Below are 25396 nucleotides of genomic sequence, written 5' to 3'. Positions count from 1 at the left end.
ATGCTCAAATGGCCATTGGAAACCATTGACCGTCATCTCCTCCAACATATCATAAGCCTGAACATGATCCTTCGCAAATATAGTACCTCCAGCCGCTGAGTCCACATTCATTCTCGTAGGCGGATTCAGTCCGTTGTAAAACCACTCAATCTATTCCCAATCTGCAAAATTGTGGTTAGGACAACGTCTAAGTAATTCTTTATACCTTTCCCACGCCTCGTAAAGCTGTTCAGAATCCATCTGCCTGAAAGTACTGATCTCAATCTTCAGTTGGGTGGTTTTGGCAGGTGGAAAATATTTCGCAAGAAATTTTTCTGCCATCCCCTCCTAAGTAGTGATGCTTCCAAGCGGCAGTGATTGCAACCAACTTCTGGCTTGATCCCTGAGAGAAAACGGAAACAAGCGTAAGCGTATAGTATCCTCAGACACACCATTAATTTTTACCGTATCGGTTATCTCCAAAAAGGTGCGTAGGTGTAGATAAGGATCGGCAGTGGCGCTCCCATTAAATTGGTTCTGTTGAACCATGTTGATCAATGCAGGCTTCAGCTCAAAATTGTTTGCATTGATAGTTCCTCAAGCGATTCCAGAATAGTGAGCCTGGATCGTCGGTCTGAAGTGATCTCTAATAGGCACTAGGGGAGCTTGGTTTGCTTCTTGTTCAGCCATTCTTTCAAGTTCTTCTCTTCTAGCTCGTCTTAAAGCACGCGCAGTACGCTCGATCTCCGGATCAAACAGTAGAGAATTAGAACTTTGAGATCGTTGCATAGACTGCAATTAAAAGATAAGAACAAATTAATTAGTAACTTAAAATAAAAAAACTCTAAATTAAAATCTAGACTAATTGGTAACAAGACTAAAAAATAATCAAAATTTACTCCCCGGCAACGGCGCCAAAAACTTGGTGTTGAAAATTCCTCGCAAGCGTACGAGTGTCAAGTTTTAATATAGTGATAAAATCAAGTATCGATCCCTCAGGGAGTAAAATGAAAATAATAGTGCTTGTAATTAGAATAGTCCAAACTTTATCTAGAAAATCAATAATCAAGAATTTTGCAATTAAAATAAATAATCAGTTGATTTTAGATAGCACGCAAACAACTTTCAGGAATAATCAATCAGAGAAAATGGTCTAGAGGTATAGATTTCACCTGGTTTCAACAACAATCAATCCTAATTAATTAATCTTCATGAATTTCAAAGAATTAATAGCCAAGAACACTTACGTGTATTATTCCCTCTCCCGAGTGCCGAATAAAATATATCAACTACAATTGAATTCAAATATCCCTATTAAGAATTTACTTGCAGTGATCAATTCAAAACAATGTTCTCTTTAAAAGCTCTGTTAAAGTTAATAGCTCTCCCGAGTCAGATAAACAATTAACAGTGTATTTTCCAATGGTCCTATTCAAAATCTCCTCTCCCGAGTGCCAGATTTCAAATAAATATTACAAATCAATTATTGATCAGATAATTGAAATGACAATCAATTCTAGAAAAAAACAATTAATCTAGAAGAAATTCAATTCAATAAAATCAAGAATTCAAGAAAATGTCTACACCAGGTTCCATCCGACCTCTAGACTCTAAAAATTTAGTTCATAATAAAATTCTGAATAAAACAATAATCCATAAATTCAAACATATTCAGAATAAAATAAAAGATAAAAGAAACAAATCCGTCGTCGACGCCGTGTCCGGTCTATCAAACTCCGTCTTCGTTCTTCAAGTTAAGCTTCCAGAAATCCTTCAAGAAAAATCTCTCGATCAAACCTCTGATTTCTGTGTAATTGTTGCGGCGGCTCCCCCAATAATCAGATGAAAAATTCCCTTTTATAGTGTCTCACAAAGCCCACTCAAAAGCCCAAGAAATTATAAAAATTTCCTTCCGAATAAAAATTTCCAAGTTCAGAATTTAGCGACAAGCGCCCGCTCCAGAAATCACGCGCGTGCGTATAGCCCTCTGATCTCAAGTTTCTCACCTTCCCAAGAACTTGAGCGATAGCTCTTCTTTGAGCGCTAATGGGAAGCGCTGATCTTTTGGCCCAATAAGATGGCCCATCACTGTTCCTTTCTTTTGTCTGTACGTTTCTTTACTTTTCTTCTTTCTTCTTCCCTTTTATTCTTTTAATTCTTTTCTCTCAAATCTCATTTTTCTCATTTTTCCTCCTTTTCCACATAAATTCCATAATTTCCTACAAACACAAAAACAACAAAATACCCACATAAATCTGCTCGAAACAAGCAATTAACAATTAAAGCATATATAAATTAAGTGTATAAAATACACTTATCACTACTCCAAACACGGGCCTGTTGAACGGCTGAATTGTTTTTGTCAAGAGGGTTCAGAAGTCTTTAATATGTTGCAAAGTCTTGGTTTTCTTCCTGGTTGGTATTATTCTGGTCCAAACAGTCTCAAGCCCTGTTATTCCCAACGTGTTGAAAATGAAGAAGAGTCATTCCTGTTTATAGCCAAAGCCTTATAACCTTACCGGATTTTGTTAACGGGTCACTTGTTTGTATACACAACGGTCGTAAATAAATCGTATGCAAATTTTTTCAATTAATGTGATTTACTGATTTCTTTCTGACCTATTAAAAGCTTAGGTGCATATAGGTAGTACTTTTTAGCAATTCAATACCTTTGAGAATATGCATCCTAAATTTTGTCTGACTTCTTTATATCCGATGCAATACAATTATCATTCAAACTGTGAACTCTTCTGCTAATAAACAATTTCTACCACGTATTTGCTTGCCCTCATCTGATCTATAGCCGATTTATAGATATATTCAACACCATCTATATACACGAATGAAAAACATGCTGCTAGTGAATATTGGCCCCTGAAAATTGATGATTATTTCCCGTGAGCACTAACTAACTTGTATTCCTATTTTTTTATTCTGATGTTTATATTTATCTTGATCCAAGATACTGTTACTGTTGATTTGGAACAGATATGCAAACAATGATTATTCTTGTTGGACTGGATTTTATACAAGTTGACCTGCATTGAAAAGATATGTTTGTTTGCTGAGTGGTTATTATCTTGTATTCTCTGTCATTTTTGTACATTAATCAACAAAAGTCCTCGTTGACTAATTTTTTTTTGCTCAGGGACAAGTCCTAATTATGTGTTACAATGATTTAGTCATGAAACTTGTTATTTTAATTGCTTTATTTAACAATATGCTATAGTTTTTATGTATATATTTGTGAAGTATAAGAACATAATACGAAAACCATGACAAGAGACTGACATGCCATAATATCCAGCTACATTTTGCATGCTGGCAGCAATTTTTTGCATTTTTTTGGATATATTTTTGGCTTAGTGCATTACTAACTTAAGTTCTACATGTCTAGGCAGCTAGGCAACTTGAATTTCTGAGGGGAAGAACATCTAGCACCAGTACTGATGTCTAGGCACTATAGATGACTATGCAAAACTACTGGCCATTGGAGTCACTGAGGTGCATTTCTATGATATTTTGCACTATAATCACATCACAATATCTTGCCTTGTGCTTATAAATGGACCTATACTTTAAAATCCTAGGAGTATTATCAAATGGTTTTATATTTGCAGGCAGAAACTGTGGTGAATTCAGCTTTGTCATGTCTGGTTGGTTGGTTGTAATTTGGGGAGGCAGTGTGCTGAATCCACGGTGAAACTTAGCCAGGTCAGGTGGTACTTAAACTTTGTGAACTTGTTTGAGTTACCAGTGTAGAAATCGACCTCCTTAAAAATTGTAGAAAACAAATATTAAATAGTGTGAAGCTTATAAATTATTTAAATCAAAATCAAAATTTCTTCTTTAAACCATGTATTATGTAATATTTTTTTTAAACACAATAACAAACATATATATGGATAGTACTTAGGTTAAATTTCTCAACTGAAACCAATTGCAAATACATGAATGATCCCATGTTAAAATGTGAAAAAACAATTAATATGCTAATGACCAAATATTTGAGTTCAAGGCACTTCAGATATAAACACTATTGGTTATTGTATTGAATTAGGTTAGAAAATATTGGATAAAAATTGTATTTAAAACTAAATTAAAGTGTGATTAATTGGAAAATAACTATATAAATTACTTGGAAAAGGAATATTTATTATTCCACCATGTTATGGAGATAGTTTTAAAAATACTTCAGTCCTCTACAGTAAATATTCTTACTTGTATTAATATATGTCAACCTCAATTGTTATTTGATATGCTTTTATATGATTCTATTCATGTCAACATCTTCTATTGCTCTTCCTACAGTGTCAGCAGCTTTATATGATTCTTGTTTGCTTGATATGGGTTTAGCTCTTTCTCTGTTTAACTTTGATTTGAATTTGGGAGTCCATGATCTAACTGACTGATGTTTGGTATAGATCACGATTGTCGTTGTTGCGGTTCTTGGAGGGCTTCCATTGGCAGTAACCTTGACGTAAGTGTGCCATTAAGTTGTCTGTTATCAGCCACCTACCATTTTACCATCTCCAATCTTGTTATTCATGAGCTTGATTTTTCTTTAATTTTCTACAGTCTAGTGTACTCAATGAAGAAAATGATGGCTGACAAGGCCTTGGTATGTAATTAATTATGGTTCTCTGTCAGGCTTTGTTCAGTGTTGATATTGTATTCTTCAAGAAATTGCTGATACAAATTGTTCTACAGGTGCGTAGGATTTCAGCTTGTGAAACTAGGGGATCAGCAACTACCAATTGCAGTGATAAGACAGGAACTTTGACATGGCCGAGATGAACATGAAGAGTTCGATTATTTGTTATATTTGAATGATTTTTGTTATATTTGAATGATTTATAATATTAAAATATTGTATATTAGATTTAATTTTTAAAAATTTTGAATATTGGGTGATAATATTGAAAATTTGTGAATTAATTTTTTTTTGTTTTTTATTTGAGAAAAGACAACGCTTTTTAAACGTTGTCGTAGGTGGAAAAAGCGTTGTCGTTACTAAAAAAGACAACGCTTTTTCAAATATCACAACGTTTTTTATGCATTGTCTTTGCTCAAAACGACAACACTTTTTAAGCGTTGTCTTTGACCGCGGCCTTTTACAATATTGGCTACAACAACGCTTTTTGTGACAAAGACAACGCGGAAAAAGCGTTGTCGTTTTTAGATACGACAACGCTTAAAAAAGCGTTGTCTTTGAGCGTGGTCTTTTACAACACTGGCTACGACAACGCTTTTTCGGGGACATTAACAACGCGGAAAAAGCGTTGTCTTTGGCCGTTTTTCTTGTAGTGTATACCGATCAAATTTTTTATTTTTACAAAATTTATTTCGAACTTATAGCTTGTATTTTGAATAATTTTTTGATTCATGTACGTAAGCTTGGATTCTTGTGTCTCTCTATTCCCCATGTGGCTTTGGTTTTCGTATATGAGTTAAATACTTTCTTATGTTATTGATTTTTTTAATATTTGGGTAAGGTTTATTAATTTCGAGAGGACAAAACTTCCTCAAGAGATTCTTAGACATAATATAGAGGAAAAAAAAAAGAGAAATACTTTGCTGATATATAGAGGGAGGTCAAGAAAAGTGATGCTGGAATTCAGGTAAAGCATTCTATCTGTTTGGTGGTAATAGATTGGAGCTGTGAATAGATATTTTATTACTTTCTATTAACTGCTACAGGCAGAGGGTGTATACAATCAGAAGCTTCAGAATTTGGATCCTACTATCGATAAGGTAGTCAATTTTATCTTGTTAGAATTACTACAAATTGTTGATCCACGATTGTCTGATAAATAATGTTGTTATTGATTGGATCGTGTAGTTTCCGTACCTAAACAGGTTAGGGAGTTGATGAAGGTCGATGGACTCACAAACGATGAAGTTAAAAGTCATTTGCAGGTTTGTGAATTTGTAGTTTTTCCTATTATTAAACTCGAGCATTCACAAATCTTTTCAATTCATATCCTGTTTAAGATTTTCCTTTTATCTCTATGATATTTCATGAAAATACAACTTTCTCGATGTGTGTGGACAAAGGGATTCGGTTGAAAGTTTATTTTTGTTACTTTGGATTAAATGGGCCAATGAGAATAGCATCTTGGATTGTTATTAAATGGTTTAGGTGAAGAATCTCATGGCAGAAACTTTTATTGAAGTAAATACTTTTGTCGTGTTAATGCGAATAAGAATAATGCGAATTAGTGATCAACCATGTCAAATTCTTTAGATTCTGTCTTGAGAAAGAAGATTGTCTTGGCTTTAATTTTTTCCGGCTTTTAAGCCATATTCTAACCATGTTTTCTGGAAAATTCCCCTCCTTGGCATTTAAATGATCGGTGCTCTAAATTTTTTGGGTGCATGCTTGTAACAGATATACCAGGAGGATCAGATGCCAGTGAAGGTATATATGTAATTAATTATTCTATGGATAGTACACTAACATTGAGAGCTTGTTGTCGGCGCTTTAATAATTCTGGTATGCTTTAGGATTCAAGAATATATTTTTTTAAAAATTAAAATTGTTATCCTCTAAATTTTCTTACCAAGTTTCGTTGATTGATGTAGAAGGGCCTACCATCTTGTATCAAAGACTCATTGCCAGTGAATTTTAAAAGGGAACATTTCGACGCAATTTGAAACTTGCAGCTTCCATGGTTTTGACAAAAATCTTTTGCTTGTGGCAACAAAAGATTCATCAGTTTTGTCTCTCGAGTGTGACTCGGGAAATACACTAAGCTCCAGTAAGGTTCGTCCAAAGAAACCATCTAGAGCTTATACACAGATTTCGGGTGAGTATCATTTCTTATTACATTTTTTTTTCTTGCCATTTGGAAGATGGTGCTTGTGTCTCATGGCCTATATAATTAAATGTCTAAAATGTTTCATTAATTTAATCCATTTTGATTAAGTGTTCGTACTTCTTGACAGTTGTACAAGGAATATTAGATAACATCAATTCCAACAACACCATGGAAAAGAAATCATTAGTATTTCTTTGTTCTGAAAACGCGGTTTATGTATATTCCTTGTCACATCTAGTCCAGGTATGAGCACTACTATCATGTGAGATTATTGTAACTTTGCAGGAAAGCCAGCTGATTTTTCTATTCCATTTTTATGATCTCGTGTCAGGCTTCTTCAACAATTCACAGTTGATGCCCAGAAACAAGAGGAATTGAACATGTTTTTATAGAGTATGATGCCCCGAAAAATTATTTTGACCCGAATCCGTTCATTATGGGTTGGCCCAATTTTGGGATTATTATTATATATCAGGTCCAACCCAGTTTTCTACCTGTTAGGGCATGTCTAGACCTGGGCTGCTTATTACTGGGCTGACTCAAGCTGGGGCCCAATAGGGCTTGGTATGTTTTATAGGTCAAGTGGAACTTGAATACATTGGAGATAAGCTTGACCATTGCACAGATATGAATGAGATAGGGATAAACTCAAGGGCGGACCAATGAGTGAAGTGTCCTACTCCATGACATGTTATAATTCGACTAGGTAACTTACTCTATTTTTCCTATAAATACAGGTACTGTTATGGTATTCATTATTCATTACACACTTTTACATTCACGCATTCATATCTATCAGTTTTCGCATTAATCATACTCTCTGCCTTCAAGACACTGACTTAGGCATCGGAGGGGTCATGCCGAAAACACTTTCGGCGCCCCTTGACCTAGCTATTGCTTGTGCAGAACTTGGTGTACCTGACCCGACCTGATTCATTGGAAATTTGGAGGATCCATTCTACCAGGCCGAACCCGAGGTAAAATTCCGACATCATCAATTGGCGCCGTCTGTGGGAATTTGAAGAAAAAGAGTTTCGATGGCTAATCAGAATGAAGATCACCCAAATTTAGAGGTACTAGTAGCTCAGGCTGTTCAGAGGGCTTTTGCAGAAAGAGTAGGGGCCAATCCACTACACATTGATCATAATGCCCACCTCGATGAAATCAGAAAGTTGAAGGAGGAGATGGAGCAGTTAAGGAAAAAACAGTCCGGGTACCTAGCTACCACAACAAGAAACATTCCTTTTACTCAGGAGATATTGGACGCCGACCTCCCCAATCAGTTCAAATTGCCTCATGTTGGGGAGTATGATGGCAAAGGGGATCCTGAAGACCATTTGGCACGTTTTGAGAATGCAGCTCTGTTGCATAAATATTCTGATCAGATTAAGTGCCGGTCTTTCCTTACTACTCTCATAGGACCAGCCCAGCAATGGTTCAATATGCTACGTCCTGGGGAGATCAAGGAATTCAAGGATTTTAGCAAATTCTTTTTGCATCACTTTGCTAGCAGCAAAAAGCATCCTACCACTACTTTCAGCCTCTTTGCAATCAAGCAACAAGAACATGAAAATTTGAGAGCATACATCCGCAGGTTTAGTGCCTTGGCTCTCGAGGTACCCATGGCTATTCCAGACCTGCTCATCAGTGCCTTCATGCAAGGGCTGGATACAAAAGATTTTCTTAAATTCCTAATAAAGAGGCCGCCAGAAACATATGAAGAATTACTTGCCCGAGCTGAAAAATATGTCAACATGGAAGAGATACAGGTTTCGCGGGCAGCTGTGAAGAGGGAACGGCCAAAAAGTCCAAAGAACAATAGGGTTCCAAACAATAATTCAGGGATGGGACAGCCATTCCGACCTACATTGTTGGGAGAATTCACCTCTTTCACTCCTTTACGCATGAGTAAAGTCCGAGCCCTACAAATTTGTGACGATCGAAAACTCACACAAAGGCCTCCGTGGACGAAAAATGGACCCCGAAACAGGCAATCAGATAAATATTGTCACTTTCATAATGAGTATGGGCATACTACAGAAGACTGCCGACAATTAGATCAGGAGATTGAGAGGATAATACAACAACATTCTGAAATAAAAAATATATTGATCCGACAAGAGGGGTACCGTCCGAACAGGAAACAACGAGAAAGATTGAGACAGAGAGCCAGGACTGCTCCTCCTCATGAGGATTTCAATTCGCCCAAATCAGGACCAGCCTAGTGATGACCGAGCTCATCAAAGACCGGCTCCGCCTGCTCGGGGAATTATCAATATGATTTCAGAAGGCCCTACTGATGGAGATTCCAATAAAGCTAGGAAAACTAGCAGCCAAAAATTAATAAATATGGAGATTGACAATCAAACTGTCAACACTGGCTCGACCCTCTCTTTTGGGCCGGAAGATTTAAAAGGGGTTGCTAACAACCATAATGATGCACTGGTAATAAGGGCCATGGTCGCGAATTACGATGTGACCCGGATATTTGTGGATTCAGGCAGTTTTGTCAATGTTATATTCCAAGAAGCTATCAATCAAATGGACCTGGGACAGTACAGAATAGAGCCCGTCGTCACATCACTCTTTGGTTTCACGGGTCATGCAATCCAGCCTGTTGGGTTAGTACATCTACCCCTAACTCTTTGGAAGGGCAACGGTCGCAAGACCAGGATTGTGTGCTTTATTATAGTAGACGCTCCATCTGCCTATAACGCATACTGGGTAGACCTACCATGACCACTTTCATGGCCGTTGCATCAGCTCTGCATCAGAAAATTAAGTTCCCAGTGGGTAATGAGGTCGGTGAGGTGCAAGGTGATCAAGTTATTGCACAAAAGTGTTATGTGGAGGAAGTCAGAATAGAACAAAAAGTAGCCAGGACTGATAATGTTGACAGACCTGGATTTGCTGGCATGGAAAAATTCAACTTGATAGAAGACACATCTGTCACTGCTGAAGAAGAAATTGAAGAAATAATGATCTCCCCTACTTCGGGGATGGTAAAAATTGCCCGTACCCTTGAAGCAGAGTTGAAGCAACTACTACTGGAATGTTTGCAAAAAAATAAAGACGTCTTTGCGTGGTCAGTTTTAGACCTGGTAGGGGTCCATCGGGAAATTGCAGAGCACAAGCTCAATGTAATAAAGGGCTGTCGCCCTATTATTCAAAAGAAAAGGCACTTCGGTCCTGAAAAAGATGCAGTAATAAAGGAGCAGGTGGACGAGCTACTCAGGGCTGGGCATATTGAAGAAATCCACTTCCCGACCTGGTTGTCTAACATAGTCTTAGTCCCGAAATCTACGGGAAAATGACGTATGTGTGTAGATTTTCGAGATTTGAATAAAGCATGCCCTAAAGATTGCTACCCCCTACCTAGAATAGACCAGCTTGTCGATTCCACTGCAGGGCATGAATTACTTAGCTTTTTGGATGCTTACCAAGGATATCACCAAATTCCCTTGGCAAAAGAGGACAAAGACAAGGTCAGTTTTGTCACATCAGCAGGAACCTATTCCTATGTGGTCATGCCGTTTGGACTCAAAAACGCCGGGGCTACATACCAAAGGTTGATGGATAGAGTATTCGAGCAGCAAATTGGAAAAAATATCGAGGTCTATGTAGATGATATCCTGGTCAAGACCCGAACTGCGGACCAGTTCATTACCAACCTAACTCAAACTGTTCAGACTTTAAAGCACTATTGGCTTAAGCTAAACCCCAGCAAGTGTACTTTCGGAGTCCGAGCTGGAAAGTTTCTGGGTTATATGGTTACAAGAAGGGGAATCGAAGCTAATATCGAAAAGGTCCAAGCCATCATTACTATGAGCTCCCCCAAGAATATACAGGAAGTACAGAGATTAAAAGGAAGAATTACAGCACTGGCCCGGTTTATAAGCAGATCAGCAGATAAAAGCCTCCCTTTCTTTAAGGCACTACGAAAAATGAAAAATTTTGAATGGGATGATGAAAGTGAGAAAGCTTTCCAGGACTTGAAAGCTTACTTACAGCAGTTTCCCATGCTGAATAAGCATATCCAAGGGGAAGAATTGTTCTTATATCTGGCGGTGACCAACCGAGCAGCCAGTTCAGTCCTAGTCAGGAAGGACGGAATAAATCATCAGCCTGTGTACTTTGTGAGTCATGCCTTGAAGGGAGCTGAACTCAACTATTTAACGCAGGAAAAACTAGCCTTAGATTTAGTTATCACTGCGAGAAAATTGCGTCCTTATTTTTTGTCACACCCCATCACGGTGCTCACCAACAGCGTTCTGGGAAAAATTGCAGCTAATCCAGATGCATCAGGGAGACTTATCAGATGGATTACAGAGTTGAGTGAGTATGACATCAAATTCAAGCCCCGGACAGCCATAAAAGCTCAAGCCCTAGCTGATTTCTTAGCGGAGACAGTATAACTAGAACAAGAAGAATTATGGAAGATTTTCGTAGATGGGTCATCATGTCAGTCCGGGTGCCGAGCTGGAATTGTGATCATCTCACCTTGGGGGGAAAAACAAATATTTCAATCAGGTTAGACTTCAAGGCCTCAAACAATGAAGCGGAATATGAGGCATTATTGCTTGAGCTCAAAGCAGCACGAAACTTGGGCATCTCCCGAGCTAATCTGTATTCCGATTCCCAATTAGCAATCCAACAGAGCAACGGGAGATTTGAATGTAAAGATAAGAAGATGTTGAGATATATCAAAGCATTAGACAAAGCCAAAGAAGGGTTCACCGAGTTGAACTTAGAGCTCATCCCCCGGGATGAAAATATGAAGGCAGACCACTTGGCCCGCTTAGCCAGTGCTCTGAGTAACCGATCTGATCCCATTGTCGCAGGTCGGGAACTTGTTTCACAACTAGAAACTTTGGATGAAATTATAGCTCAGGTACCGGAAGGAGACTGGCGATATGATATGCACAAATATCTAATCAAGAAAGAATTACCGAGTGATAATAAGAAAGCAAAGGAAGTTAAGAGAAGGGCTCTCCGCTTTGTCGTGATCGATCAAATTCTGTTTAAAAGATCTTTCTCTCAGCCTTTGTTAAAATGTTTGGGTCCTGATGAGGCCAATTATGTCTTACGAGAAATTCATGAAGGGTCTTGTGGCAGTCACCTGGGCAGTCTGGCCCTAGCTCGAAAAGCACTTTTGGCAGGATTCTTCTGGCCAACCATGCCGAAAGACTCAGCAGATCTGGTTAATTCTTGTTATAATTGCCAGAGACATGCTAACCTACAATGGAGACCTGCAGAATACATGAAGGCAGTGGTGGCCGCTTGTCCTTTTGATCAATGGGGAATGGATATTGTGGGGCCATTCCCTGTTAGCATAGGACAAAGAAAATTTTTATTGGTCGCAGTCGATTATTTTTCCAAATGGGTTGAAGTCGAGCCCTTAGCCAAAATTGCAGAAAATGAAGTGCTCAATTTTCTATGGAAAAATATAGTGTGCCACTTCGGAATCCCTCGCAGGTTGGCATCAGATAATGGGAGACAGTTCTGTGGATCCAAAGTTCAGGCATGGTTCCAGGAAATGAAGATCGAACAAGTTTTCACCTCTATAGCATACCCTCAAGGGAATGGACAAGTCTAAGTTACCAACAGAACGATAGTCCAAGCCCTTAAGACACGATTGGATGCAGCCAAGGGCAAGTGGGCAGACGAGCTCCCTTCAGTATTGTGGTCTTACCGAACTACAACTCGATCCGGTACGGGTGAAACCCCTTTCAGCATGGTGTATGGGACTGAAGCTGTTCTCCCAGCAGAGATCAGATAAGAGAGTTCCAGGATCATGGCATACGGCCCAAACAATCAAGAACTGCGAGCAATGGATTTGGACTTACTTGAGGAGCACAGGTCCCGGTGGTCAATTAGGCTCGCAGCCTATCGCAAACGAATGACCCAGGCCTATAACAAAAGAGTATACCCTAAGGTTTTCCAGGAGGGAGATCTGGTTATGTGAAAGATACAACATCCAGAGGAAAGAGGAAAGCTAGAGGCCAAGTATGAAGGCCCATTCAAGGTGATAGGAAAAGCTGGAATAGCTGCATATTACTTGGAAGATGCCCAAGGCAAGAGGGGTAAAAGGTCATGGAATGCTCAACACTTGAAAAAATACTATCCCTAGTAGCTTAGCTCGGGCCTCATCATGCTATAGCTCCCTAAGCTGAATAACCAGTTAGTCATTCTTTTTGCGTTATTTATTTCTCAATTTTTTTTCAGAAGTCAGTCCTGGTTTTTTTTTTTTTACTTTATGGTCAGTCCTGTTTAGCGTCAATTTTTGGAACAATTTAAATGCAAAAGTCAATTTTTTTTATGGAACTTCCCTACAAAGTCCACCTCAGTGGCCCACATCAGTGGAATTCAAAGCCCAGGCAGGTTTGACACTCAAAGTCCACCTCAGTGGCCCACATCAGTGGAATTCAAAGCCCAGGCAGGTCTGGCACACAAAGTCCACCTCAGTGGCCCACATCAGTGGAATTCTAAGCCCAGACAGGTCTGGCACTCAAAGTCCACCTCAGTGGCCCATATCAGTGGAATTCAAAGCCCAGGCAGGTCTGGCACACAAAGTCCACCTCAGTGGCCCATATCAGTGGAATTCAAAGCCCAGGCAGGTCTGGCACACAAAGTCCACCTCAGTGGCCCACATTAGTGGAATTCAAAGCCCAGGCAGGTCTGGCACACAAAGTCCACCTCAGTGGCCCACATCAGTGGAATTCAAAGCCCAGGCAGGTCTGGCACTCAAAGTCCACCTCAGTGGCCCACATCAGTGGAATTCAAAGCCCAAGCAGGTCTGGCACACAAAGTCCACCTCAGTGGCCCACATCAGTGGAATTCAAAGCCCAGGCAGGTCTGGCACTCAAAGTCCACTTCAGTGGCCCACATCAGTGGAATTCAAAGCCCAGACAGGTCTGGCACACAAAGTCCACCTCAGTAGCCCACATCAGTGGAATTCAAAGCCCAGGCAGGTCTGGCACACAAAGTCCACCTCAATGGCCCACATCAGTGGAATTCAAAGCCTAGGCAGGCCTGGCACACAAATTCCACCTCAGTGGCCCACCAGTGGAATTCAAAACCCATACAGGTCTGGTACTTAAAATTAGTAATGAGCAGTACTAACACCCACATTTTGGTGGGTAATTAAAAAGCCAAGTATGATTCAATCTCGAGGATCACAGTAGAGCTTAAAAGAGCTTATAAAAGGTACTAATTTGCATTCAACCAGTCCAGGCACCCTTAAAGGTCGGAATTCAATTCTCACTCATCCAGTCCGGGTACATGCAGCTCGGGTTTAAGGGATACACTTGATTAATTATGACTTGATTTTCATTCAGCCAGGCCGAGCATGTAGAGGTCGGGCTTTAATGGTATAATGAATTTGATTTTCATTCATCCAATCCGGGTACATATAGCTCGGGTTTTAATGATACACGATAAATTGTAGCTTGATTTTCTTACAATCAGCCCGGGCACATTAAGTTCGGGCCTTCAAGTATCAGAATTCGGTTCGGTTTGGCCAGTCTTGATATATTGAGATCGGGCCTTTAATGAATTGCACAATAAGTTCTTGATTAAATTTTCAGATAGTCCGAGTGCATATAGGATGAGTCCTTAAATTTTTTAAGGTTATGGTTTTGTCATCCAGCCAGTCCGGGTATATTTAGTACGGGCTTTCAGTAATTTACACGGTAAAGTTTGACTCAACTGGAATTCAACCAGTCCGGGTATATGTGTAGGTTGGGCCCTTAAATGATTTATACTTGATAAATTTTGTGGCTGGATTTGCATGCACATTTATAACAGTAAAATCATATTAGAATAGGAGAATTCTTAAATAAACCTGAACTGGGCAAAAACATTCATACGTGAAAGAGTAAACAATGTATCAGCCCTACTTGGGCAACAACCGAAATCAAGGACCTCGCAGGGTCTACCATTTAGATCATGTTTTTAAACAATATTTATACAAATAATCAAGGGGCGGAGGCATCCTGTGACTTTGAGCCCTGGTCGGGATCTCCTGGTTTCTCTTGCTCGGTCTCTTCTGAGTCTTCGTCGGGCATGCCTTCAAGAGCTTTGGTACAGTCTAGGAAAAGGGCGGGGTGCTCGGTCTCCGAATACCCATTATCCTTGAACTGGGCAAGGCACCCTTTAAAGCCTTCATCAAAAAAGGTAGCCGCCTTCTCAGCTACCGTGTTGGCAAAATCCACGGAGTTCAGGAACTCCTGTTTCCCGACCTCCTTCGCAGCCTCAAGCTCCTTGGTCAGGGCCCGTACTCGGTTCTCTAGTTCAATATTATCCACCTCCAGATCGGAAGCCTTTTTGTGGGCAGCCTCAAGAGCATCTCGCCCGGACTCAATCTCCACCCTCATCTCGGTCACCTCCTCGTCATGCTCCTTCTTCATCTCACGAGACTTCCGTGTGAGTTCAGAAATCCGAGTTACGAAGGCTTCCTGATTCAGGGCATGCTCCTCTCGGGTTTGAAAGCTCGGCTAGTGATCTCCCCTCCCCAAGCTAAAGCCTGTGATAATAAATTCCAGACTGTAAATGCCAGATCAGTATACAAGGTAAGATTGAAAAATCGCAACATACCTGCAAGGATGCCAAAGCAAAGTTTTGTTCAGCTTCCAGGTGTGGCACCGCTTGTAGGATTTTCAAGTCAGAATGGGAAATTAAGTTTTGCATTATGCCCAGGAACCCTTGGGGGTCGGGCTTCGAGAAAAATGACATCTCTGGGACCCCGAGCTTATCGGTCATTCCTTGAGGCTCAGCGTCAGGTAGGGACCCGAACTCTATTATGGGTTCCTTGCTACGGGCTCGGGATGTGGAAACAATGGATGGCTGCTCAAGCTCGGGAAGATTAGTGCTGGGCTTTTCTTTGGTTTTGGAAGCTTTCTTTTTTGACTGTTCAGTGGGAGGAGGTTCGGGATGAGTGCTGGCCTCACTATCCTCTGTTTTCTTCCTCTTCAAGTTCTTCAGTGTAGCTCTGAAGTTGGCAGGCATAGCGGCAGATCTGATCCTGTCGTCTAAACAAATAAAAAAAAATAATACAGTAAATAAAAGGCATAAGGGGAATCAGTCTAAGATAAGGATAGCACGGGTACAGGGGTACTACCTGCATCCCCTTGGATCTCTACTCCCTTCCCACTGAAGCCATAATGACAGAGCAGATCCTCCTCAATCAGGCTCTCAATATCAAAAGTTTGCGCGGACATGGTGTTGATAAAATTGGTGAAATTATGAGTAGGCAGGGCTGGGGGTTTAGGACTGGTGAAGTTCATAGCCCAGTTGGACCGACATTCCCATGGCTGGTTGGGGTTGACAAAAAAGTATCTGTTTGTCCAGCCTTTGTGTGAGCTAGGCTTACCCTTCAAAAAGGGGTATTCGGCGGTTTTCTTAATTTGCAAAAAGTAAATGAAATTTCCTATGTCTAAGGGAATTCGGAAGAAACAAAAAAGGACACCTAATGATATAATTGAACTAAAAGAGTTCGGGGATAATTGACTCGGGCACACACAAAAGTATTGACATAAATAGGATACGCAGTTCGGGACTGGAAATCTTAAACCCATCTTGATCTGATCTAGGCTGAAGCTCAAGAAGTTGGGGGGGGGGGTCTGTGAGCCCGGTCTTTATGGCCCGGGATTATAAGATCATAGGTATCGGGCATTCCCGATTTCTCCCTAATGATGGGACCCAGGTCTGGACTTAGATGGGAGGCCAGGACTTCATACCATTGTTTTCCTTTGGCAGATAATCGGGCCTCATCCGACCTAAGTTTGTGCAGTCGCTTTAATTTTTGTATATGAGTCTCCGACAGATCCAGCTCTGAGCTTGGATTATTGGAATCGGAGGTCTCGGGGTTGTTAGAGGGAGAATTGGATGCTTCAAAAAAGGCTACTATTTCCCGAACAGAAGTCTCGTCTGGGGAGGACATATTAATCAACCTAGTGTAAGGACGGTAAGACTTACAGGTGAAAGAGTTGTAGCTCGGGATTGACACAAACAAGACAAACGCAGCAGTCCGGGTCGGGCGAGCTCTTGAAATTTTTGCAGTGTAACAGTACAAGAGTGAAAGGTAAAAAACAAAATTTTTACCGCCCAGTATATATATAGAGGTTGGTGAATCGATCTGGACCGTTGATTTTTAACTTGATCTACGGTTCGGGACGGGACAAGCCATGTTTTTTTTGGCTTCGGGAAATGAACCGATAGAGGACATCTGAGCCGTTCATTAAAAACACATCACGCGGATCCTGATTTGGACCGTCCAAAAGAAACACATTGCATTAATTAAATTCTGAACTGGTCGAATGGCACATGCATAGTTCGGGGTCCGGACTGAATTCTTAGTCTAACTTCATTCTTCTTTTAGACCAGTTAGGGAGGTACTATTGATGCCCCGGAAAATTATTTTGACCCGAACCCGTTCATTATGGGTTGACCCAATTTTGGGATTATTATTATACATCAGGTCCAGCCCAGTTTTCTACCTGTTAGGGCATGTCAAGACCTGGGATACTTATTACTGGGCTGACTCAAGCTGGGGCCCAATAGGGCTTGGTATGTTTTATAGGTCAAGTGGAACTTGAATAAATTGGAGATAAGCTTGACCATTGCACAGATATGAATGAGATAGGGATAAACTCAAGGGCGGAACAATGAGTGAAGAGTCCTACTCCATGACATGTTATAATTCGACTAGGTAACTTACTCTATTTTTCCTATAAATACAGGTACTGTTATGGTATTCATTATTCATTACTCACTTTTACATTCACGCATTCATATCTCTCAGTTTTCGCATTAATCATACTCTCTGCCTTCAAGACACTGACTTAGGCATCGGAGGGGTCACGCCGAAAACTTTCGGCGCCCCTTGACCTAGCTGTTGCTTGTGCAGAACTTGGTTTACCCGACCCGACCTGCTTCATTGGAAATTTGGAGGATCCATTCTACCAGACCGAACCTGAGGTAAAATTCCGACATCATCAGAGTACTACTTTCTTAACACCCCATTGTACATTCTTAACCGTATAGATCCATTTCCTATGATCTTACAAGCTTGATTATTTCCTAACAATACCATGCCTCCGTTAGATTCATTTAACCACAAATCATGACTTGTTTGGACACATGTGGAAGGAACACCCTGAGTCTAGGATCCATTCATTGTTAGTTTCTTCCCTTGATACAGTTAAGGCCTCTGCAGATTCATAACTAGAAGATATTATAGCAGCTTCACCATCTTCATTTGGTTTCTGTTTTTTCTCTGGACAATTGCGTTTGAAGTGTCCCTCTTTGTGGCAGTGGAAGCACTTATATTTAACCAAACTCTTGGACCTTGATCTTTCTCTATTTGGCTTCTTAAATCTCCTTTCAGACCTTCCCCGAGCTGTGATAATCTCTCCTTTAGGTTCAGAAACTGTGTGAAGCTTCTTCTGTAATTCCTTAGACTGGATAGCAGCTTGCACCTCTTCAAGAGTTATTGTTTGTTCCCTTCCATATAGCATTGCATCTTTAAAATTCTCATATGCCTTAGGAAGGGCATTCAACAATATCAGTGCTTTGTCCTCCTTATCCATTTTAACATCGATATTTTCAAGATCATCGAGAATCTTCACAAACTCATCTATCTGATCACTTAGGTCCTTTTCTTGAAGAATTTTAAATGAGTAAAGTCTACGCTTCATGTAAAGACGATTGGCCAGAGACTTTGTCATATACAGACTTTCTAGTTTGGCCCATACAGCAGCTGGAGTCCTTTCCTTGGCCACTTCTCGAAGTGGTTTATCTCCAAGGCACAAGATGATTGCACTATGTGCCTTATCCATCATAGTGTCTCTTTCTTTATCCTTTTCATCACCCGATTTCACCTCCTTTAAACTCAGTGCTTCGAACACCCCTTGTTGAATTAGAATGACACGCATCTTGATTCTCCACAATGAGAAGTCATTTTTCCCAGTGAATTTTTCAAGATCAAACTTCATTGTTCCCATGGCGTTATGAGTCATTCCCACGGACGGCGCCACTTGTTATTATTAAACAACTCGATTAACCCAACACCACCAAACAACTATCAACACCGATCTTGATCCCAGTCCAAGAAATTCAACAATACAATATCACACTCACGCACGCTCGCAGCAGAAATTCAAAATCATAAACTAGAAAAGAAATTGACACAGATGAATTACGTGGTTCAGTCAAGATTGACCTACATCCACGGACAATCAAACCAATAAAGTTTATTAATCACCACCGAGAATCCAGATTACAAGATATGAAGTTACAAAAGAGTTTACAAGAATCAAACTCTGCCTTCTAAACCCAGAAGCTGATCCGCTTTGATTCTTTCTCTCAATCAACTCTTTGGTTCCAATCCCTTGAATCTGCTTCTTCCTCTCAAGTGTTTTTGTCTCATATGAAGAATCTCTTGATTTATTGCGTCTCCCTCATATATCTGTGTAGCTTGAGAGTTCTTCCCTTTTATCTGTTTCTAACTCCCTTTAACAGACTAACAAATAGCCGTTGGAGAATTAGACTAAATGGGCTGGAACATAAGGGCCCAACAAGTGAGTGGCCAGTCCACTTAGCTAAAACTTATGACCCAAACTCAACATGGACATATGACAAGGCCTTTAAAGGCATAACCCGATAACAAGAAGAATAGAAGAACCGAATCCCTTTTTGATTATCTAAGCATGATAATCCCTATTTTAAAGACATGCATCTCATTTAGTTTCTCTTGGATTTGTCTCATTGATATGTATATCATGAGTCGATATATTAATTGATATTGCCTGTATTGTCTCTTTTACTGAGAATTGTATTCTCACCGGATTTATCCGGCTATTGTCTTGTCTTTGTATGTGTATTTGACAATAGGTGGGACATGATCGAGTCGAAGGCAGCATGACTAGATCGAGTTGGGAATGATAGAAGTGAGGATTCGGTTTAGGATTCGAATAGCATGTCGAACTTTTGTTATTGAAAGCATGTTAGAACTTGTACTTTCTTTGAATTATGTTGTATCGAATATTCGAGCTTTGAAGTTTGCATGTTGTTGTAATATGTATTTTTATATCTCGGCATGTTTTTATTTGAGTTGGAGTTGAAGAAAAAGAGCTTGAGAAAATTCTGGATTTTGGTTCAGAACAGGTCTTGCTCGAGCGCAGGGATTGCCCGCTCGAGCGAGTGGTGTATTTTTTTTTTGAGTCAAGGTTTTTCTCGCTCGAGCTGGTGTTTTTCTCGCTCGAACGGGCATTTTTTGCCGCTCGAGCGAGGCACTTTGTTTTTTAAAAAAAATTGGCTTTTATCCTTTCCTTTATTGGATGCTTTATTATTTATGGATTTTATGATTAGAATCGAGGTCCTCACATTAAGTGGTATCAGAGAGATAAGATCTTGAACTGATTAGAAGTGAGCGGGATAGATCGAGTCCACATGAATTAATTTCTCGCATGTGATTGAATTGTTTAAATTGATTTATTTAAATACCATGCGAGCATGCTTTATTATTTCAGAATTTAATTGAATTACATGATTTTGTGATTTAATTGATAAAGCATGAATTATTTGCGATAAAAACTATATTTATTTTCTGTTCGAATCCGGATTTCGTCGAATGAAATGAGTAAACAGAACAAAGGTTTGTGGACACTGAATGTTTGAAGATTGAGGTAGCATGAGATATATGTTCTTGATGAATATTGAACAGTAATCGAACTACATAGAATCCCGATTGAATCAGAGTAATACTGCGACTGATCAGATGGATATCTATCCGACACCGATGGAAGCATGATTGATGAGATTTCAGTCGTTTAAACCGCCGACTCTGAGGAGTACTGATAATATCGCGGGATGTAAAAGCTGGTTAGTAAAGATCAATCAGATATTTGATTCTCTGGACTACTCATATGACTGTAGAACTCGATTAGTTTTATTTCAACTTCAAGGCTTTGCGACAAGTTGGTGGTTCTCGAAGAGGAAAGAATTCGAGAATCAAGGTACGACTATTTCTTGGAGTTTGTTTAATCCAAATTTATGCAGAAGATTCAGTTGCATCAGTCGACCAGACATAGAGGGAATAACATAAGAGGTCACCTTCAATCGAAGGAAAAACAATTCAAGAAGTCTGGATGCAGTTCTTCTAGATCCAGCGGATCGTAACAGTTGTGTTCAGGACAGAGTTTGGTATCTTCCGATATATCTTGCAACAATTGTGGAGGTTGACACCTCAGTGAGCTCTGTTGTGGAACCTTTGGTAGCTGTCATATCTGTTAGCAACCCGGACACTTTGCTTAGATATGTCCTCTGCGAGGTGCTGAACGATCTCAGAGTGTTCATTCTTTTCAGCCACCTCAACACAATCTATTGGGAGGTAATCAGAATTTGAATCAACCTTCGAAGCAACATTGATCTTTGCCTTTCATGAGGATCCTCAGACTCAGGCTGCACCTACCGATGACATAGCAGGAATAAGATTGAACTGGGTAGCATTGTACTTAGGTTATCAGATTTTGATTATACTGTCTGTATAGCTGCTTTAACCAAGTACAGGACAACCGATGATTTGATTTCAGATAGTTGTCAGATTCCGATTCGAAATGATAGACGAGTGGAAATATTTCGGTAAGATTTTTTATCCAAAATTACTTGATTTATGTTTGTTGATGAGCCGTTTATTTCAGAAAGGTGCAGAAGGATTTTCGATATTCGCAGTTGATGTCCGGAAATTTCAACCCGAATTGATTGATATAACCGAGGTTATAGAGTTTACTGATGTTTTTCTGGATGAGATTCAGATTTGCCCTCCGACTCGTGAGGTTGAACTCAACATCGACTTAAGAGCAGACAACATCAGCTGAGAATTCGAGAGAAAGAGGTATTGAAAACCGCATTCAGAATGAGGTATGGATGTTTGAGTTTTATAATCTTACCGGTTGAATCGAAAGTTCTTTAGTAGTGTTTTTGGGTCTGATGGACCGAATCTTTCAGAAGTAATTAGTGGAATTCATGATCTTTCTTATCGATTATTCTCTTTTTTATTCAAAGAATTGTACTGTTAATACAGATCATTTGAGAATCATTTTTCAGATTAGCGTGCCGAGCAATGTATGTTATTCTATCAACGTCTGAATTCTAAGGGGATCGAGTTGTCTTTTCCTCGATCATACTATCTCTGAAGCTGAAATTTTTGTTGATCACCTCAAGACCGGAGCTGATATTAATTGATCTAGATCGATATCTGTACCTGAACTTGAAGATTTTGGATTTAGCGAGTTTCTATCGCCGATTATCGAGGGAATTCTTATTGTTTGTGAAGCCGATTACTCGGAAGAATGTGCCTTCTGTATGAATCTTTTGAGATCAATTTTCTTGATTGAAGAAGAGATCGTTCAGCGTTCAGTATTCTTTATTCCTTTTCTGTACTGATGATCATCACTGCATTGTATCTTCTTATCGAGATTTGAGATATTTTATCTCGAGGATAGCGTAGTATCTTATTCTTCGAGGCATTTGAAGGCACACGAGACTCAATTTCGGATTCTTGATTTGAGTCTTACAACAATCTTATTACTTGAAAGATCTGGCATCACTTTTCTTACGAGGAGATTTCCAAAACCTTTTCTGATCTGAAAAGATTGAAGTAGTGTTTCCGCAGAATGAACTGATATTGGAGATGAGGAACAGAATTGGTTAGATCTCTTGAATGATTTTAAATGTTGAATCTAATTATATACGAGAAATTGAAGACAATAACTGTTACTCTGAGCCGAATACTCTGTACTCTATCATTATTCTTATCGATGTATTTGTTTTGAACGTTGATTGCTACACTTTTGATTAGAGTCTGGCTCAGATAGGAAGTCTATTAGAATTCTTTTGTTCGAGCCGAACCAGAGTTGATTGAGAAGATTGAGAACACTTAGAAATCCGATTCGATTTTTTTTTTAGAATCCGATGAAGACAAATCATATCTGGATACAGTCTAAGTTTCAGGTCAATACTGAAGCCTTGTTGGTGAATAAACCATTTAGTTGTGTAAGATGTTTTCTGTTTGACACAACATATCTTGAGATTGGCACATTGCATTCTATTCAATGTTATTTCAGATGACCGAAAGATGTTTGATGATTAGAGAAATCAGATCGGATAGTGAACGATAAAGAATGAGATTCGAAGTATGACTTCCGATGTTCTGAACTGTCCGCAGTTGATAGATGATAGAGAGAATGATCTGATTGTCGGTTGTACAGTTATCTGTTCAGATTTGAGAGGGGATTTCTTTTCAATTAATATTGTTCCAAAGCTATTGAGCAGTCTGAGATTGAGATGTCATCTGAGTATTTTTAACCGATTGATGAATCTGCTATTGTTTTCTGTACATAATGAATTTACGACTCGACCATATGATTGAATTTTGTCGGAAGGATTGTCAGATTGCTTGATTTGCCAATTTAGTCTTTTTAGTTAGAGATCCTCGATTCGCCCTTTCTTTTGGGCATAGTCTTCGAAGAGACTTTTGTTGTTCGATTACATCTAAACTCAGCTTTTATCCTCAGAACGACGGACAACCAGATCAGGCTATTCAGATTTTATAGGATATTCCATGAGTGTAATGCTTGACTTAGAACTAGTTGGCAAGTTTCTTCACTCCTTGTGAAGTTGCGTACAACATTGCAGCTATCAGATGATTATCTTAATGGCATTTTCGATGAGTTGTACGAGCAGAAATGAGAATCTCTATTGTTTGGGAATGTTTTTCTGGGTTTCATGTTTTGGGAACAGTTTCGTTTCTAGGTTCAAATGGATAGATGAAGAATTATCAGACGAGATTAACGAAGGCTCAGGACAGATAGACGAAGTATTTGAATTTTCGATGCAGATATTGTATTTTGTTCAGGGAGACTGAATATTCTAAAGAGGTTACCTTTCGGAGGTTTTTTCTGATTCGAGAAGAGAGAGATTGTCTCCGAGTTTGACCAATTCTTAGGAGATTCTAAAGAGGATAGGCAATCTTGCCTTTAGACGTACGTTTGATCCGTCTCTTTCTGGTATTCACAATGTATTTTCCGTCTGCCGTTGCGGAATATCACCAGATTCTTCTTATGTTCTTCAACCGACGAGACTGAATGTAGTGAGTCGTCGGGTTGCTTTGACCGAGTTAGAGTTCCGACCGGAATTAGAAGCAGCTCCAAACCAATCCGATTCATTGGGTGTTAGTGCAGTTGAGCCCAATACGGATTTGAAGAAGCAGTTTGAGAGACAAAGTCCGATGTGTAGCAGCATTCCAGAGTTATATCTTTGAAGAGAATTCATATTGCAGTTTAGGTTTGCCTCTTATCTCTTTTGAGATTGAACCGTATTCGATTTCGAGGACGAAATCAGTTCTTAGAGGGAGAGAATTGTAACGCCCCAAAATTAGCCTATTCGAGATTATAGGAGATTAAGATTGATGATGGAAGATTAAGAAATTTGAGGATTTAATTGATATTCGATAAGGTACAAAAGTGCAATTTGTGAAGTTTTTAGGGGCTATTTTGTAATTTTGGACTTTGATTATTCTTGGAGTATATTTTATATATCTTGACTAAGCTTCCTTATCCATTATTCTCTTCTCCTTCACGCCTCCAACCTCCATGGACGCCCCCTTTCAAGCTTTTAAGCTTTCTGATTTCATTTCGTGCTCGATCAGTCCGATAGAATTTTAATCCGAAGGTGTATTCACGATCACGGCTGCAAGAGCTCCATTGTACCGTAATTTTTTCTTCGATCAACTATACTCTGATTTTTTGATGCCGTTAGAAATTGATGATTTTCAGATATGTTGTTCTTGAGCTAGCATAGATCGTTTATTTGAAGTCAGATCGGAAAAAAAACGTCATTTGGATTTGTTATGAATTTTTAGCCATAATTCGTAAATTTTGTTTTTAGGATTTGTGGAATTGGGTGAATTATTGTTGATTTGAGTTGTTTAGATTGATATATTGTTGTCTGCGATTTTGGATAGTTGAATTTATAGTCGTTATGCCGCCGGTTTGAGATTTTCTGATTATAAGAGTTGGAATTTCATCCTTGAATCATTTTGAATTGGATTGATTGATATTGGATTGTTTTTATTTGTCCGTCAGATTTGACTGAATATTGTGGAGTTCAGAGTTCGTAGAATTCGAATCGTCGAAGAGTTGATCGAGGTTTGGTATTGAGTTACCTTCAATGTAGAATTTCGTTTGGCAAAAGTAATTTTAAATTGGGAATTTTTTTTTGTTGTTAGCTTGATCGAGATTGGAAGCTATGTCGGAATCAAAACGAAGATGTATAAAGATGATTTAGAATTGGAATGGAACAAGTTACTCGCATCGGACTTGGATTCGAACTGTTCCAAAGAAATCACATAACTTGCATGTTTTAATGTACTTACTTTGAATTTGATTGAATGTATTATGAGTTCACACGCATTCATATTGAGCCAATTTGATTAATTTTCATTGAGAAATTAGATGGTCCGGGGATTTATAGTCAAGCATGGCATTGTAAAGAGATTTACTACCAATGGCCGATCAAACTCCTCTAATAGTCGCTCC

At 39.4% G+C, this 25396-nt stretch overlaps 3 protein-coding genes across 3 annotated transcripts; all 3 read left to right on the top strand.

Annotated features, from left to right (window-relative positions):
- The first annotated feature begins 7837 nt into the window (after window positions 1-7837).
- LOC140889598 (uncharacterized) lies at window positions 7838-9025 on the top strand. The gene has a single exon (XM_073297315.1). The coding sequence runs from the start codon at window positions 7838-7840 to the stop codon at window positions 9023-9025; it is 1188 nt and encodes a 395-aa protein (XP_073153416.1).
- A 124-nt stretch (window positions 9026-9149) lies between these two features.
- On the top strand, window positions 9150-10114 carry LOC140889597 (uncharacterized). Its single transcript, XM_073297314.1, has 2 exons — window positions 9150-9421; window positions 9529-10114. Exons 1-2 carry the CDS (start codon window positions 9150-9152, stop codon window positions 10112-10114), a joined length of 858 nt encoding a protein of 285 aa, XP_073153415.1.
- A 1118-nt stretch (window positions 10115-11232) lies between these two features.
- Window positions 11233-12396, top strand: LOC140889596 (uncharacterized). Its single transcript, XM_073297312.1, has one exon. It carries the CDS (start codon window positions 11233-11235, stop codon window positions 12394-12396), a length of 1164 nt encoding a protein of 387 aa, XP_073153413.1.
- The last annotated feature ends 13000 nt before the right edge of the window (window positions 12397-25396 follow it).

The sequence above is a fragment of the Henckelia pumila genome, chromosome 3, assembly GCF_033568475.1.
Source record: "Henckelia pumila isolate YLH828 chromosome 3, ASM3356847v2, whole genome shotgun sequence".
Classification (NCBI taxonomy): domain Eukaryota; kingdom Viridiplantae; phylum Streptophyta; class Magnoliopsida; order Lamiales; family Gesneriaceae; genus Henckelia; species Henckelia pumila.
This window is presented reverse-complemented; position numbering and strand designations above follow the sequence as displayed.